At 54.9% G+C, this 13,386-nt stretch overlaps 1 protein-coding gene across 1 annotated transcript in view; it reads left to right on the forward strand.

Annotated features, from left to right (window-relative positions):
* The first annotated feature begins 451 nt into the window (after positions 1–451).
* The window catches only part of IFT140 (intraflagellar transport 140), a 50,854-nt gene continuing 37,919 nt past the window's right edge, over positions 452–13,386 (forward strand). Inside the window, exons 1-9 of the mRNA XM_068969458.1 lie at positions 452–598; positions 2,339–2,560; positions 6,861–6,982; positions 7,085–7,227; positions 8,757–8,932; positions 9,714–9,805; positions 10,364–10,470; positions 11,022–11,167; positions 13,177–13,380. Of these exons, the coding sequence (XP_068825559.1) occupies positions 452–598; positions 2,339–2,560; positions 6,861–6,982; positions 7,085–7,227; positions 8,757–8,932; positions 9,714–9,805; positions 10,364–10,470; positions 11,022–11,167; positions 13,177–13,380 (1,359 nt within the window). The remainder of the gene's footprint in view (positions 599–2,338; positions 2,561–6,860; positions 6,983–7,084; positions 7,228–8,756; positions 8,933–9,713; positions 9,806–10,363; positions 10,471–11,021; positions 11,168–13,176; positions 13,381–13,386) is intronic.

The following is a 13,386-nucleotide window of genomic DNA, read 5'->3' on the forward strand; positions in this document are numbered from 1 at the left end:
CATTTCTCTTTTGTGCAACAGTTTGCTTTTTTTGGTTTGTTGTTTGAAAATATTGCTTAAAGGAGAACTGTAAAAATATAAATTGTCCTTGTTATGATTAGAATAAAAATGATCAAGGATGGCACGTGTGGTCTAGTCTGGAGGCTTCGTTTCTTTACTGTTTTGATGGCAACATGTGTGATTCTTTTCCAACTCACCCTAGGCCTGATCCCTTGCTTCTAATTGTGTGTTTCCCACATTAGAGATCTCTTCCACATAAATTGTGTGTATCGGTCCAAAGGGGTATTGACAGGGGCATTGATAAGGCTGTTGGTAACTTGCCTGATGTCTTATGATTGTGGGTGTGTGTTACCTCTCTTTTCTAATTCCATATGTAGGAGTTTTGTTCAAAACCAACAGGATTTGTTTTTTCCCCAGTAGGTTTCGGTGCTAAGCAGGCCTGCATTCTGTCATGGCCCTCTACTTTGACCACCGCATAGAAGCCCCAGACACAGTCGGGTCTCCCTCCCACATTGGCTGGCATCCCATCCACCCATTCTTGGCGGTTGCTTCTGTCAGCACAACCTCAGGAGGCAGCGTGGACATGTATCTGGAGCAAGTGAGTGTGGAAAGCAGCAATCTGACTGCAGTGGCATCTGGCTCTTGTCTTGTTCTTTTGTTCTCGTGTGTGTGTGTGTGTGTGTGTGTGTGTGTGTGTGTGTGTGTTTCTCACGAGGTGCAAATTCTCAACACTGTAAAAGCCATGTTATATAAGTAATTCTTTTACCGTTATTATTTAGTTTTGGGTCCACAGTTAGGGATGCTTGAGAATCTACCGTCAGTTCACGGTCACCACCAGGGCTGTCTGTCCCCACCTCGCCAGCCTTGTGGGGTCACACCAGCCTTTGAAACTATTCGTTTCCTGGAGCGGCCGTAACAAATTACCACGGATTGGGTGCCTTAAAATAACAGAAGTTTATCCTCTCATAGTTATGGGGCCAGAAACCCCCAGCACGGGGCTGGCAGGCCCCTGCTCTCTGAAGGCTCGAATGGGGGGTGTGTGCCCTGCTTCACATTGGCTTCAGTGCAGCCCGCAGTCTTCAGTGCCCTCCCGGCTGTGGCAGGGTCTCTTTCCTCCTCGTGTAAGGATACCAGTCATACTGGACTAGGGCCCACTCTGATGACCTCGTCTGAGCTTGGTCATCTGCAAAGACCCTGGATTCATAGGAGGTCATGTCAGAAGAACCAGGGGTTTAGGAATCAGCTTATCTTTAGGGGCCACACAACTCAATAACAGGAACTTTCTAGAAACTCCTACTTCACCAAGAAAAATGGATTTCCTTTCCCACCCCCTGCCCCACCCTCCCCCGAAATCTGCCTCTCGTGCTTTGGGTCCGCACCCCCTATCCCCTCCCCTCACGTAGCACCCTCCTGTGATGTCCTCCGGAGAGCACACCCAAGGGGCTTCCTCGCTCAGCTCGCTGCGTCCAGCCTCCCCCGTCCCTGACTGGCCTCCTCTCCCTCCATCTCCTCCTGCTCCTGAGGCTACATTACCATCTCTTGGGGGACAACTCAGGCCTGCGGTCCAGCCTGCCAGTCCCACTGGACAGCCAAGGAATTCCCTAGATAAAACTTCAAAATTTAGAAAATTTAAAGCGCACTATTACAAAACAAACAAGCGTGCTTCGTCTGTTTCTAATTGGTAGAAGGAAAACTGTAGGATTTCAAAATTATGATTTATTCGATGATAAGAAGGTCACAGATGTAGCAGGTATAACTGGAGATTGGTAGGAAGAGCCCAGTAGAAGTGCTGAGAACAGAGTTAATCTCTGAAAACACACACATTTATACTTTTAACCTGCTGCCTTTGAAAATTCTAGAAAACATGAGAATATAAGAGCACATATCTTATTAACTCTTAGGGCAATGACATCGTCATATACCACAAAGCTTCCGGAAAACTCCACCGTTCACTTGTGAGAGAATGAGAGTTAACAAGGCACACCACATCCTAGTATCATTCTGAAAATGACTTTGGCTTTGCAGACCTCAAAAAGGTTCTTAGGGTCACCTAGCCACACTTTGAGAACCTTGAGTCAGCACGCTTCACCCGCTGGCCCAGCACTTGCTTTTGTAAATAAAGTTTTATTGATAAGCTGATTTGTGGGGTCTGTTAAATGTTTGCCTGTGCTGTCATAGTTTAGCTGAGGCAAGATGGGTGTTTCTATGACAATTAAATAGACTGTTTCTTTAATAAGCAGCTTGTTATGTCCTCTACCTGCTATCATTCCACTGATGAGGCAGAAATACTTTGTCACCACCATTCCCCGTAATAAGGGCTTTACTTTGTGTGTCGCAGGGCGAGTGCGTGCCAGACACGCATGTCGAGAGGTCGTTCCGGGTCACCTCCCTGTGCTGGCACCCGACGCGGCTGATCCTGGCTATTGGCTGGGAGTCTGGGGAAGTGGTCATGCTTAACAAGCAGGACAAGGAGCAGCACGCAGTCCCCGCCACGCACACGGCTGACGTCGCCATCCTCGCCTGGAGCCCCAAAGGGAACTGCCTGGTGTCGGGAGACAGGGTGAGCAGACACACGGCGGCCCCCTTGGGGTCGCAGCTTCGCCCTGTCTGTGCTCTCAGGGACACGGGAGGCCCTCAGGGACCAAGCTATTCGTGATGCGTGGTTGCCGGGCTCCGCTGAGCTTGTCAGCCATCACGGCAAGCTGTGTTTTATGTTGGGAGCAAGATTTGAAAGTTTCATTCTACCTTCTCACCCTGTGGCAGAAGTGTGTAATTTTGTAAATGAACATCTCTGGATAACTACAGTCACACAGATGGGGTGGTGCCTCAGGTACCCCGAACCCCGGTGTGCCCTCTGAGCACACTGCTTCGTTGCCCAAGAGTCCCTGGTCCCCATCGTCTGGCCTGGGGCCTCCTAAGCAGGTGGACGTGGAGAGATCGTTCGTAGTCATAAGGGAGGGGGTGCTTTCCGCTGGCATCTGGTGGGTGGAGGCCAGAGTTACTGCTCAGCATCTGCCAGCAATCAGGACAGACCCCACCACAGAGAATCACCAGCCAGAGACGTATGTAGGGCCCGGGCTGAGAGGCCTGCTCTAGACCTGTTTGCCCCTAAAGGGACAGTAGAAAGTGTACGGTGTGTTTGTTTCTTTCGCATTTTCAAGGTAATACGTTTGCATGTTTCAGAGCTCAAAAGATGCTAAAAGGCACACACTGCAAACACTATCCTCACCACCCCCACCCTGCCCCCAGCACCTGCGGCTCCTTCACGTCTCTCCGGGTTCCTACAGGAACACACAGGAGCACGCAGTGCGTTCTCTCCCCAGCTTCCAGTTTTGAAAAATCACCAACGTTAGAGGAAGGAGCACAAGGAATACCCTTGTGCCCTCGCTGTGAGTTCAGTAGCTGTTAACGTTTTGACACATCGGCTCTCTGGGGGTCTGTACACCCCCTGCGTGTTGGAGAGTTTGTCGCAGCCGTCACACTTCACCCCTCGATGCGCTGGCTTCCGTCTCCTCAACTCGTAACCACGTTGCTGCTGCACAGGAGGGCGAGGCCCGCACGCTCCCCACCGCGGCCGGTGTGGCGGCTCTCCCTGCCGTCCTGGTAGCCCTTCCTCACCCGGGGCCGCCCAGCGCGCTCTGCCTCTGCCATCATTCCTCTTTTGTCTCCTTCCGCCGTAACTGGTCCCTGCTCTCTTCTTTCGTCTCTCTCTCTTTCCTGACATCGCCATTTTGAGGGGTCCAGCTCGTAACTGTGTAGCAAGGCCCTTGGTTCAGGTCCGTGTGGCTGTCTCCTGAGCACTGTGAGTGTCTTCACACAGGGGACACCGTCCCCTCCCTGCTTTCCTGGATCCTTGTCACGTGAGCGGCAGCACCCGGAACACACTGTTGCGTCTCAGGCTTTCCAGCGGAAGCCGGGTCTTCCACTCTCCACGGCAGCGCACAGCAAGCCTCCTCACGCTTTTGAGACCTGCCCTTTGTGCCACGAACCTGTTATTGTTTGCCTTTGCAGCCTCTGTGGAATAGCAGTCTTCAGTTCTTCGCTGGACGGTGACATGACAGCTGGCCTCATGCTCTTGTCCTTTCGCACGTGCGAACTTTTAGAAAAAGTCCTGGAGGGAGGTGGGACCCAGGGCGTACCCTTGTGGTTTGATCGGTGTGCCCAGAGCTCCCTCCGTGGGGCTTGACTGGCTCACACCAACCCACGCGTGTGTCGTGACCAAGCTCAGGATCTTGTGGGAGAAGTGCTACCTCAGTTGTGTTCTTTTGCGTGTGTTTCTCTTCCTCCTGAGGGTGAACGTTACCTAGAAAGCCATTTACACTTAATTTCTGCTCATGCCACTTCTTCCTTGTTCTACCTGTTCCTTTTTTCCAGACGTTTCTTGTTTTTCTGTTCGATTCACACCTGGTGACGTTGGCCCACCCCAGGCTCCTTCTCCTGTGGGCTCCTATCCCTTCCCCCATGGGGATAAAAGGAGTCAGGGTCCTTGAACATCACCATTCGCATCTTGAAGAAAGGAGAAACAACTGATGTAGCGGATGACTTAAGCACGACCCGGAGCCCAGGTCACCGCTGACCGAGTTCCGGCGTCAGAGGATTTCAGGACAAAAACACCTGGTCCTTCTCTCAGAAAATCTGCAATTGTGTCCCAATTTAATACTGGACTCCAACAGGAAGAGACGTACTAACAAATGAACAGACACACTGAGACCAGTGACCCCTGAGACACCAGCTCCCCAGGCTTGGCTGAGGGTCTTCTCCACTCTTCCACCAGCAGCCTGGTTTGGTCACCCTGAGACTCACCAGATGCAGCAAGAAAGCACAGTCTGTGAGCCTCAGAGTGTCCCACGTCTCCAGGGGTGGGAGCCGAGAAGGAGGTCTGAGTGCAGCTACTGGGGTGAATGGCAGCTGCTCTGCACCCAGAGAGTGGCCCCCAGGAGTGGTGGGGGGCCCAGGGGCATCTGCTGTGCTGTCTTCCGCTTGGCAGTTGTGTCTGCCTGGCTCCTGGAGACACGAGAGGATCTCCCGTGACCTCCCCCACACCTGCCGTGGTGTATCTGTCCTCGTGTCCAAATAAGGGTCCGCAGGCCTCTGAGCCAAACCCACCACTCCAGGGCCCAGGCTCCAGATGTGTCCCTGGAGCGGCCATTGGGGCCTGGACGTGCAGAGTGTGCATGGCCGCTCAGGAGCCCAAGGGGTCGTCCGCTAGATGCTCACGTGTGCCGGTAAAACAGTCACTACTGTGTGAAAGACTAAGTGCTGGGCAGGAATTCCCCGGAGGTCCAGTGGTAAGAGAAGCGACCGCAAGAAGAAGCCCCCCCACTGCAACTAGAGAGCAGCCCCCCTCGCTGCAACTAGAGACAGTCTGCACTCAGCAGCTGAGACCTAGCACAGCCAGAGGTAGAAGGATCAGCCTAATACACAATTTAGATTATGCGTACAATCAGGTTACATACTATGTCCGCTCTTAACATGCTTTTCTTAGAGATCCACTGTATAGGTTGCTTTGTAAGGCCCACTTATTTGAAAATCTTCTTTTCATGTACAATTAAGTGATGTTATCCAGTTTTGGGGATATTGGGATGAAAGTGACTTGAATGAAGAGAGAGATGATCTCACTGTCTGCTAAAATGCCCGCTGACCTGGAGTGGGAAACGCACCTTCAGGACAGTTTGGGCTGCAAAGCGCAGCTGCCCCACTGTGATGGAAACGGTACCATTTCGCACAGCCAGGCTCATCCACAGCCAGATGCCCTCGTGGACTATTGCTCCCAGGCCAAATAGTCTCTCCCAACTTGAACTTTTCTAGCACTTGTCTGAACCATTAATCTGAGACATTGATGTTGAATGTACAGTACACCTGGCATCCAGATATTGGTTGGTTTCTCCCAATAAAAGGAACTAGGGCTCCTTGGAGAAGCAGCTGGTCCTAGACTGGGGCAGGACCGTGAGCCCAGAGGATCTGTCAGCCAGGACGCGAGGAGGGCCTCATACACCCGTAGCGACGGCCGTGTGAAAGGGACAGTGGAGGCCGAGAGAAGAGTGCCCAAAAGCCAGAGCTGGAGTGTCTACACAAAGCAATACTGAGCTATAACCATGAGCGGAAACTAGACATCCATGGGTCCAGATGATGAAAATCGATGACTTAATAAACCAGTAAATGCTGGAGAGACGGGACACATCTCCAGATGACCCAGAGGGGAGACGTCACTCCCCTCCTATGTGTGGGCCGCACCCAGAGAATTCCTTCAAAGCTGGACAGGATGGCAGCAAGAGGGGCGCCCAGTGAGGGAGGTCACATCAAGGGCACGACCCAGATCCAAGATGCCAGCAACAGCACTTTCCCTCTAGTGTCCCTCTCAAACCTGCCACCCTGTCAACAAGAAGAAAAACATCAGACACATCCCACCGGGGGTCACATTCTGGAACCCTGGGCCGGTCCTCCTCACACCGGGCAGGCCTCTGAAGCAGGAGCCCAAGGAGGTGCGGCCACCACGTGTGTGAGGACACGGTTCTGGAGGTGCTGAGGAGTCGCCGTGAAGCCCCAGCTGGAGTTAATAGCGTGTTCCCGGTGACGAGAGCAACCAGGGCGTGGCTGGTGGCCTTTGCCACCTTCCCTTGAATCCAAGTCTGTCCTCAAAGTAGAGGTTTGTTTTTTGAAACTGAACACTTGACGCTTGTGATCTCCAGGGATTGAAGGCAGGAGAGGGCACAAAGAAGCTTCTGGCTCCTCTTGGAGCCCGTGGATTGCTGGATTTTTCACAGTGCCTGCTGTAGTTTTGAAATTGGAAAGGGAGTGAGCCCACACTCCGGGGCGCGGTGTTACCTCCGCACGCTGAGGATGTGACCTTGGGTTTGCAGCTCGGCGTCCTGCTCCTGTGGAGGCTGGACCAGCGGGGCCGCGTGCAGGGGATGCCGCTGCTGCGCCACGAGTACGGGCAGCCCCTCACCCACTGCATCTTCCTGCTGCCCCCGCCCGGCGAGTGAGTACTGCATGGGAGGTGGGGGCGGGGGGGTTCTCATCTGTGGTCACCCCACCTGCACCCCAGGGGCCACAAGGAGCTCCCTGTCCCATCTGCTTTCAGGGACCTGGTTCAGCTGGCCAGGGCAGCAGTGAGCGGGGACGAGAAGGCCCTGGACATGTTTAACTGGAAGAAGAGCGGCTTCGGGAGCATCCTGAAGATGGGGTCTCAGGAGGGCCTCTCGTTCTTCGTCAGCCTGACAGACGGTGAGATGCACGCTGGGGTCGGGGACACCGCAGCATCTCAGGGTGTCTGGCGGTCACCGACGAGCAGACGGAGTGTCTGTGTAAAGCCGCGGGCCATGCACCCCTCCCAGACGGACACCTCGGGCCGCCCATGCCGGGGTTATCCTGGGCCCAAAGGGTGGCTTTCCTTGGCCCCGATGGAGACAAACAGCTTTTATTTGTGTTGAAAGGTTTTTCAGGAAGAAGCTGTCTGGTGCGCACGCCCAGACGAGTCGCTGCCGGGGCTCCCGCGTGGTCTCCATGCCCACGTCCAGATTCGGCTCTGGGCCCGTGACCGGGGCTGCTGGATGGGCTCTGCCAGCCGCGGCCCCCGGTGGCAGCCCTGGGGGCTGGGCCATGGTGTCGGCTGCAACATGGCTCCTCCTCGGTGCGCCGGGAGGCAGGTGGCAGTGGCAGACGCAGCGTGAGGGTCTCTTCCTCTCAGGACATTCATGGGTTGCATCCGCTGCGGGAAAGGGGCCCAGGAGGTGGGGCTGCATGGGTTGATGGGGTCTGGGACGCGCATGGCCAGGCAGCTTGACCGTGACGGGTGACCGCGGGTAGGGGCCGGGTGCTGGTCGTCTTAGAGACACTGGCATGTCAGGGTGAGGGGCAGAGCCGCAGGAGGGCAGCTGGAGGGACTGGGGCGCTGCCCTGAGGGCGGAGGGCAACGCTGGTGCTGGGCACTACGGGCCAGGCTCTGTGTTGCCGGGCACCACCGTCCCTATGCCTCAGCTCCCAGGTACGGCCCTGCGGACACAGTAGTCCCCGCCTCCTGTGCCCCGCGGGCAGAGCTCACGTGAATGTGCACACCCAGCCCACCGCACGTGTCTGTGGAGCAGGTGCTCGTTTCTGGGAGTGAGATGGGGGCGGGGCCTGAGGGTGAGGGGCTCCTGAGAGCAGCAGAATGAACCCACCCGAGAGCTTGCCCGAAATCAGAACCAGGAGGCAGCTAGGGGCCAAGGCGAGGGATCCAGACTGGGAGGGGTCTGGGGAGGGGAAGAGGGGGCAGGCTGTGGTACCTGGGACCTGGGGCGGAGGGCCTGGGTTGAGGCCCCAGGGAAGGTCGTGGTTCAGGCTCTGGCGAACAGACATGACAGGAGCATGGAGGCTACGCACCAGGAGGGCGGTCACTGAGCGCTGGATGGTGGTGGAGGGGACAGCAGGGGCAGGAGTCCAGGCTGGACTAATGCACGAGTCGGCAGGTGTAGCAGTTACGGGCCAGTGTTTTGTTTTTTAATTATTTTATTTTATTTTATTTTATTTTATTGCCTTGGGTCTTTAGTTGTAGCGTGTGGGATCTAGTTCCCTGACCAGCTATTGAACCCAGGGCCCCTGCTTTGGGAGAATGGAGACTTAGCCACTGGACCTACAGGCAAGTCTGCCAGTGGTTTTTAAAATGGCCTATTTGTAAATGATTGTGATGAAGATGCTTATGTTGAAAGTGCCCCTAAGCAGGTAGAATGGCCGCGGGAGCGTCCAGCTTTCGTGGACCCAAGGCTCTTTCACAGGGACGGTGCACCACGTGGATGAGAAAGGCAGGACGGCCCAGGTGGCGTCCACAGACAGCTCCATCCAGACGCTGTTCTACTTGGAGCAGAGGGGGGTGCTGGTGGCGGTGACGGACAGCCTGCTGCTCTGCCTGTTCACGGTGACGCCTGAGGGCACTGCCGAGGAGGTGATGAAGGTGCGTGGGGCCACCCCAGGGCCGTCCTCTGGCCTGCCTCACCCTCACTTCGTCTTGGTTGAGGAGTCCATGTTGCAGGGTCACCAGAGCTTTGGTGCCTTATTTGTCCTGGACCATTGCAGTCACAGGTTGGGGAGACGTCAGGGGAAGGGGCTGCCCAAGCCTCGGGAGGCAGGGGCATGTGCTGGGGACACCTGGCCACGTGCAAACCTTGGGGGTTGTCACCAGTGTTCCCACCACAGCTGGTCCACACACGTGACGGTTGCAACTCTGGACGCCCCACCATCCCTGTGGGCGCCTTGCCCCTGACCTGGGGGCTCGCTCGCAGGAGAATGCCCAGAGCCTGGGTTGTGGTCAGGCAGCACGCACCACTCCCTGAGGACCGCTTGCTGCCCTCCTGCGGTTTCTCAGTTCCACCGGCAGATTCCAGGTTCTCAGGGACCCCGAACCTCCCTGGAGGTGGTCTGGTAGATGCAGAAAGTCAGTGTGTTTGGGGCCCTCGTGCACATCTGTCTGCACAGCAGCTGAAATGTGGTCACTGAGTCCGTGGACCTGGGTTCAAATCCCCTCTCAGTCCCTCGCTGGCTCCTCACGTGGGTGTGAGGGCGCCTCCCCCATGAGGGGCTCCATTAACTGCTCTGGCCTGAAAAGCTGGGGCCACCCACGCTTCCTTTGTGTGGGCACTCTCCGCCGAGTCGCTGCCAACAGAGTCCAGCCCCTCGCCAGCGACACAGCCTCCACACGGGCGACACCCTCCTCTCAGGTGGCTGTTGTTGTGCAGGTGAAGCTGAGCGGGAAGACGGGCCACCGGGCAGACATCGCGCTGATCGATGGCAGCCTGCTCGTGACCGCCATCGGGGAGACGGCGCTCAGGTGAGAGCCGACCCTGCAGGGTTGGAGGGAGAAGTCTGTTCCCAGCGCTCTCATGAGTCGGCTCCATACTGGAGTCTGATGTACACAGAGACCAGCCCACGAATGATGGCCAGTTGTCACCAGCTGGACATGTCTGTAACCAGCCCCGAGGTGGACGAGCAGGACAGTCAGGCCCCAACGCCCGCCCTGTGGAGTCCTGCCGTCCCCTGCCTTTCTGACCCTGCCCCGTGTACGTGGAAACCCATGTCTCGGCTTCTTGGTCCATTGCTTCGAGTCCATGTGACGTAGGGGTCTCCCGGGCTCGGGTTTTCGGAGCTCCCGTGCTCTCCTCCTGACCTGGTGTCCCACAGGGCCCCTCTGCATTGGCAGCGTCTCCCTCTGGTCATGAGCAAGACCTAACGGACAACGTGATGATGAGAAACTTTATTTTGCAGAGTCCAAAGGGCTGTGTCTTTTTCCTGATTTTTCAAGTTTAATCTGTGAGTTGAACAAGACCTTCGGAGCTGAGGGAAACACACTAACGCAGGCCCCTCACAGGTTTTCCTGCTTGCCTTGTAGATTCTGGGATTTAGAACGAGGGGAGAACTACGTCCTGAGTCCAGAGGAGAAGTTTGGTTTTGAAAAAGGAGAGAATATAAATTGCGTTTCTTACTGTAAAGTTAAAGGTGAGACTTCTGGCATCAGGGGCTGTTCTCAGAACCAGCCACTTGAGGATGGCCAGCTCAGAGCAAGAGAGAGGCGCGCGCTGTGTTTGTCCCATATGGTGGCCCAGGAGATGGTCAGGAATGTGACCATCGGCTGCAGGAATGGGTGTCTGTTCCTCCTGAACCCTCGGTAGAGAGTCAGCGTGAGGAACATTATATGTGTGTATGTATTAATATATATGTGCATGGATGTGTGTATGTGTACACACACGTGTGCACCCATGCACGCATACCCAGTGGAATAGGAGATGCATGGGAGCAGCACCTCTGTGCCCCCCTAGTGCCATGGCTACACACACACACACCCACACACACACACCCCCCCCATGCTCCACGCATGCGTACACATACTGTCGCCACACAGTGAGCTCCTACGAAGGGGATCAGCTGGGTAAGTGGCTGTAGAGTTACTGGGCGAGCTGATGCGTCTGAGAGGGTGGTCAGAGGAGGGCGCCTGCTGCCGTTTTACCCTTTCCTGGCTCAGCTGAGGTGAGCTCTCTTTTCACCTGTAGGTCTCCTGGCAGCTGGTACCGACAAGGGGCGAGTGGCCATGTGGAGAAAAGCGCTGGGCCTCCCGAACAGCCGCGGGGCGGAGGGCAAAGACAGGTGGACCCTTCAGACTCCCACTGAGCTGGAAGGAAACATCACACAGATAAAGGTACACCCGATGGGGTGCTGGGGGCCCTTGCTTTTTGCACAAGTGGAGGCAGTAATTTGCTCTGAACCTATTTTTGTCAGTTGTTCAACTTAAGATTAAAAAATAGCAACAATGAAATATTTATAAAGGCCTGTTGGGTCAGAAGTGATATAAGCGGTTGTGGGTCCGTGGTAGTGTATATTTATCTATTTTACCTATTTACCCATTCTTTTATCTCTACCATCATCTGTTTTGTTTTTTCACTTATGTTTTCTCGGCCGTGCCCCTCGGCTTGTGAGATCTCCCCAACCAGGGGTTGAAGCCCGGCCCTGGCAGTGAGAGGGCCGAGTCCTCACCGCTGGGCCGTGGGGACCACCTGCCCCAGCCGCCTCCTGATGCTCCAGACCTCCACCGCTCTCGGGGCACTGCTCTCTCGCCTATGCTCTGTTTTAGATAGAGCTGCTTGTGTTGGGAACTTGCCACTCCAGAGCCTGCCCGTGGGGACAGCGGCTTTGGGCACCAGAGCCTCTGGTCTGGTACTGCCTCCCCGCGAGAAGCAAGCTGGGGCAAAGGCCTGGTCTGTATGGTCAGGCTCCATCCCCAAGGCAGAGCCTCCCCCCACACCCACCTGGAGCTGGCCTGTGTGGGGAGCTAAGCGGTGACAGACGCTGGCGGCCGCCCCTCCCTGGGCCTTTTGGCCAGACCTGCCCGCCAGGCTCATCTGCCACAGACTCTGCTCTTCTCTCTAAACTCTGTAGATTTTCTTCAGTCCTCTTTTCTCCATTTAACTCTGTGCCCGATTCCGAGAGAAATGGGCAGTTGTGTTCTCACAGTTCTCACCAGTTACGCCTGTTGTGTTCTCGGGGCTCCTTACCTGCCGTCCTGGGCCTGGCCTCTCAGCTCTGCTCTGTGTGATACAGGTGTGCAGCACACGGCGTCTTAGCTCCCCGACTAGGGGAGGGCAGTGTCCTACCCACTGGACCCCCGGGGAACTCCCTGAACTTTTTAAGATGAAGTTTAAATAATCTAATCAGGAAATGAAACTTACATGGTAAATAGTTTAGGGATATCTTAGAGCAATTTTGGAGAAGGAAATGGCAACCCACCCCAGTATTCTTGGCTGGAAAATCCCATGGACGGAGGAGCCTGGTAGGCTACAGTCCATGGGGTCACAAAGAGTCGGACATGACTGAGCGACTTCACTTTCACTTTCACTTTAGAGCAGTTCTAGGAATTTCTTTTAGATCCTCCAGGGTTAGCCACTCAGTCGTATCTGACTCTTTGCAACCCATGGACTATAGCCCACCAGGCTCCTCTGTCCATGGGGGTTCTCCAGGCAATGATACTGGAGTGGCTTGCCATTTCCTACTCCAGAGGATCTTCCTAACCCAGGGATTGAACCTGTGTCTCCTGCATCTCCTGCTTTGGCAGGCAGATTCTTTACCACTGAGCTACCTGGGAAGCCAGGTAGTTCACTGATAGGGTGTAAACTCGCTTTCCGTTTATAAAACACAGATGCCCCTAAGTTTGCATTGGTAAACTAAGCTCTAGAAGATGCTCAGCCAGTCAGAACAGACACAAACTAGAACCAGCACATAAGTTTACATGCTGCATCTCAACTCTGGGTGTTGAGATCCAGTATTTTTAAGCTTTTCTTCAAATTACACATTTTACACTTATAAATTTTTAAAGTCATGTTTTTAAACAAGAGGGCATCCCTGATAGCTCAGTTGGTAAAGAATCTGCCTGCAAAGCAGGAGACCCTGTTTCGATTCCTGGGTTGGGAATATCTGCTGAAGGGGAAGGCTACCCACTCCAGGATTCTGGCCTAGAGAATGCCATGGACTGTATAGTCCGTGGGGTTGCAAAGAGTCGGACACAACTGAGCAGCTTTCACTTTCACTTGACTTTAAATAATGAGAAGAAGCAGTGCTTGGAAACTGTTTGTGAATCTTCATACCTGTGACATTGCCCTGACTGCACATTTCCTTTCTGTTCACGCCTCGGTGGTGTCTCTTCATACAACCAAGTGGGGCTCCAGGAAGAGCCTCCTGGCCGTGAACAGCATCAGCTCCGTGCTCATCCTCCACGAGCAGGCCATGTCATCCCACTTCCACCAGCAGGTGGCCGCCATGCAGGTCTCCCCGAGCCTCCTCAGCGTGTCCTTCCTGTCCACGGGGGTGACCCACAGCCTGCGCACAGACATGCATGTCACCGGAGTGTTTGCCACCAAGGTCACT

This window comes from Capricornis sumatraensis, chromosome 3 (genome assembly GCF_032405125.1).
Source record: "Capricornis sumatraensis isolate serow.1 chromosome 3, serow.2, whole genome shotgun sequence".
Lineage (NCBI taxonomy): Eukaryota > Metazoa > Chordata > Mammalia > Artiodactyla > Bovidae > Capricornis > Capricornis sumatraensis.